This window comes from Lipotes vexillifer, unplaced genomic scaffold, assembly GCF_000442215.2.
Source record: "Lipotes vexillifer unplaced genomic scaffold, Lipotes_vexillifer_v1.1 scaffold1219, whole genome shotgun sequence".
Taxonomy (NCBI): Eukaryota; Metazoa; Chordata; class Mammalia; order Artiodactyla; family Lipotidae; genus Lipotes; species Lipotes vexillifer.
In genome coordinates this window covers 10,634-11,658 of record NW_006781590.1, presented here as the reverse complement: position 1 = coordinate 11,658, position 1,025 = coordinate 10,634, and the positions used below count along the sequence as shown (strand labels likewise).

At 66.6% G+C, this 1,025-nt stretch overlaps 1 protein-coding gene across 1 annotated transcript in view; it reads right to left on the bottom strand.

Annotated features, from left to right (window-relative positions):
* Positions 1-589, bottom strand: part of AP1AR (adaptor related protein complex 1 associated regulatory protein) — a 34,165-nt gene extending 33,576 nt beyond the window's left edge. The window contains exon 1 of the mRNA XM_007454794.1: positions 254-589. Coding sequence (XP_007454856.1) covers positions 254-336 — 83 coding nt within the window. The 5' untranslated portion in view covers positions 337-589. The remainder of the gene's footprint in view (positions 1-253) is intronic.
* Between the last annotated feature and the right edge of the window lie 436 nt (positions 590-1,025).

Sequence of the window (1,025 nt, the reverse complement as noted above, 5' to 3'; positions counted from 1 at the left end):
CCCGTCCCTCTTTCCCCGCGTGATAGCGCGACCAGCGAGAATCTCGCTCGGAGGCGGCAAGAGCGACACCCCGCCCCTTCTCTACCTCTTTCCCAAGGCCTCCACTACGACAACCCGCTCGATGCCTGTTCAGCCGTGAGGGTACCGGGGCTCCCAGCCTCCTCTAAGCCATTGGGGAAGTGAAAGGGGTTCCCCGCCAGGGGCCGAATAGGAGGAGCCAGCGAGCGCCGGGCCCCTCCCCCCGGGGGCTTACCCTCCGCCTCCGCCTACTCGCTGCAGCCGCCCAGCTTCCTTGCGGAGGAGTCCGAAGCACTGCGTCCAGCAGCAGTTCCCCATTGCATGCCGCCCAGGTGCCACCGCTTCTCCTCCTCCTCCAGCTCAAAGCCCAAACCCAGGCCCGTCAGCCGCATCCGCGCGGCACGAGCCGAATGGGGGCTCGGGGACCGAGGGCGGGCCGGCCGCAGCGCGGCGGAGTGAGAGGCTAGGGCAACGGGAGGGACAGGCGCTCGGAACAAAGGCAGCGGTTACTCCAGCGGCCGCCGGGTCGCCGCTGCGTGAGGGAGGAGGGCCGGGCAGCGGGCTCTAGACTCCCGCGTTGTCCTCATGGCCCCTCGCTCGCCTCAGATCCCCAAGCTCAGATCCAGTGACCGCCTCCTGGCGCCGAAAGAGGCCAGTCCCCGCGCGTCGCGCGCCCAGGCCCCGCCCTCCGGCGCGCCCAGGCCAGGGCCTGGCCACCGTCTCCGCCACACCCCCAGGCTTTCCCGGACCCCAATAGGTCGTTCCCTCGACTGCCCCGCCTCCTCCGGCGACTGGCCTTACGTCACTTCCGCCAGCTCTTGGGTACGCATCTCAATTCGTGGGTGTGGGTGTTTGTTTTGTTGGATCTTGATCTGACTAGGAAATCTTTTTTCCTTGCAGTTTCCCGCCTCTGGGTCCCGAGCGTCTCAGGTGTCACACTATCAAGCCTTAGTTTTCGAACTTTGTACCAAAGCCTTGTGAGCAGCTTACCTAGAGCCCCGGGCCAG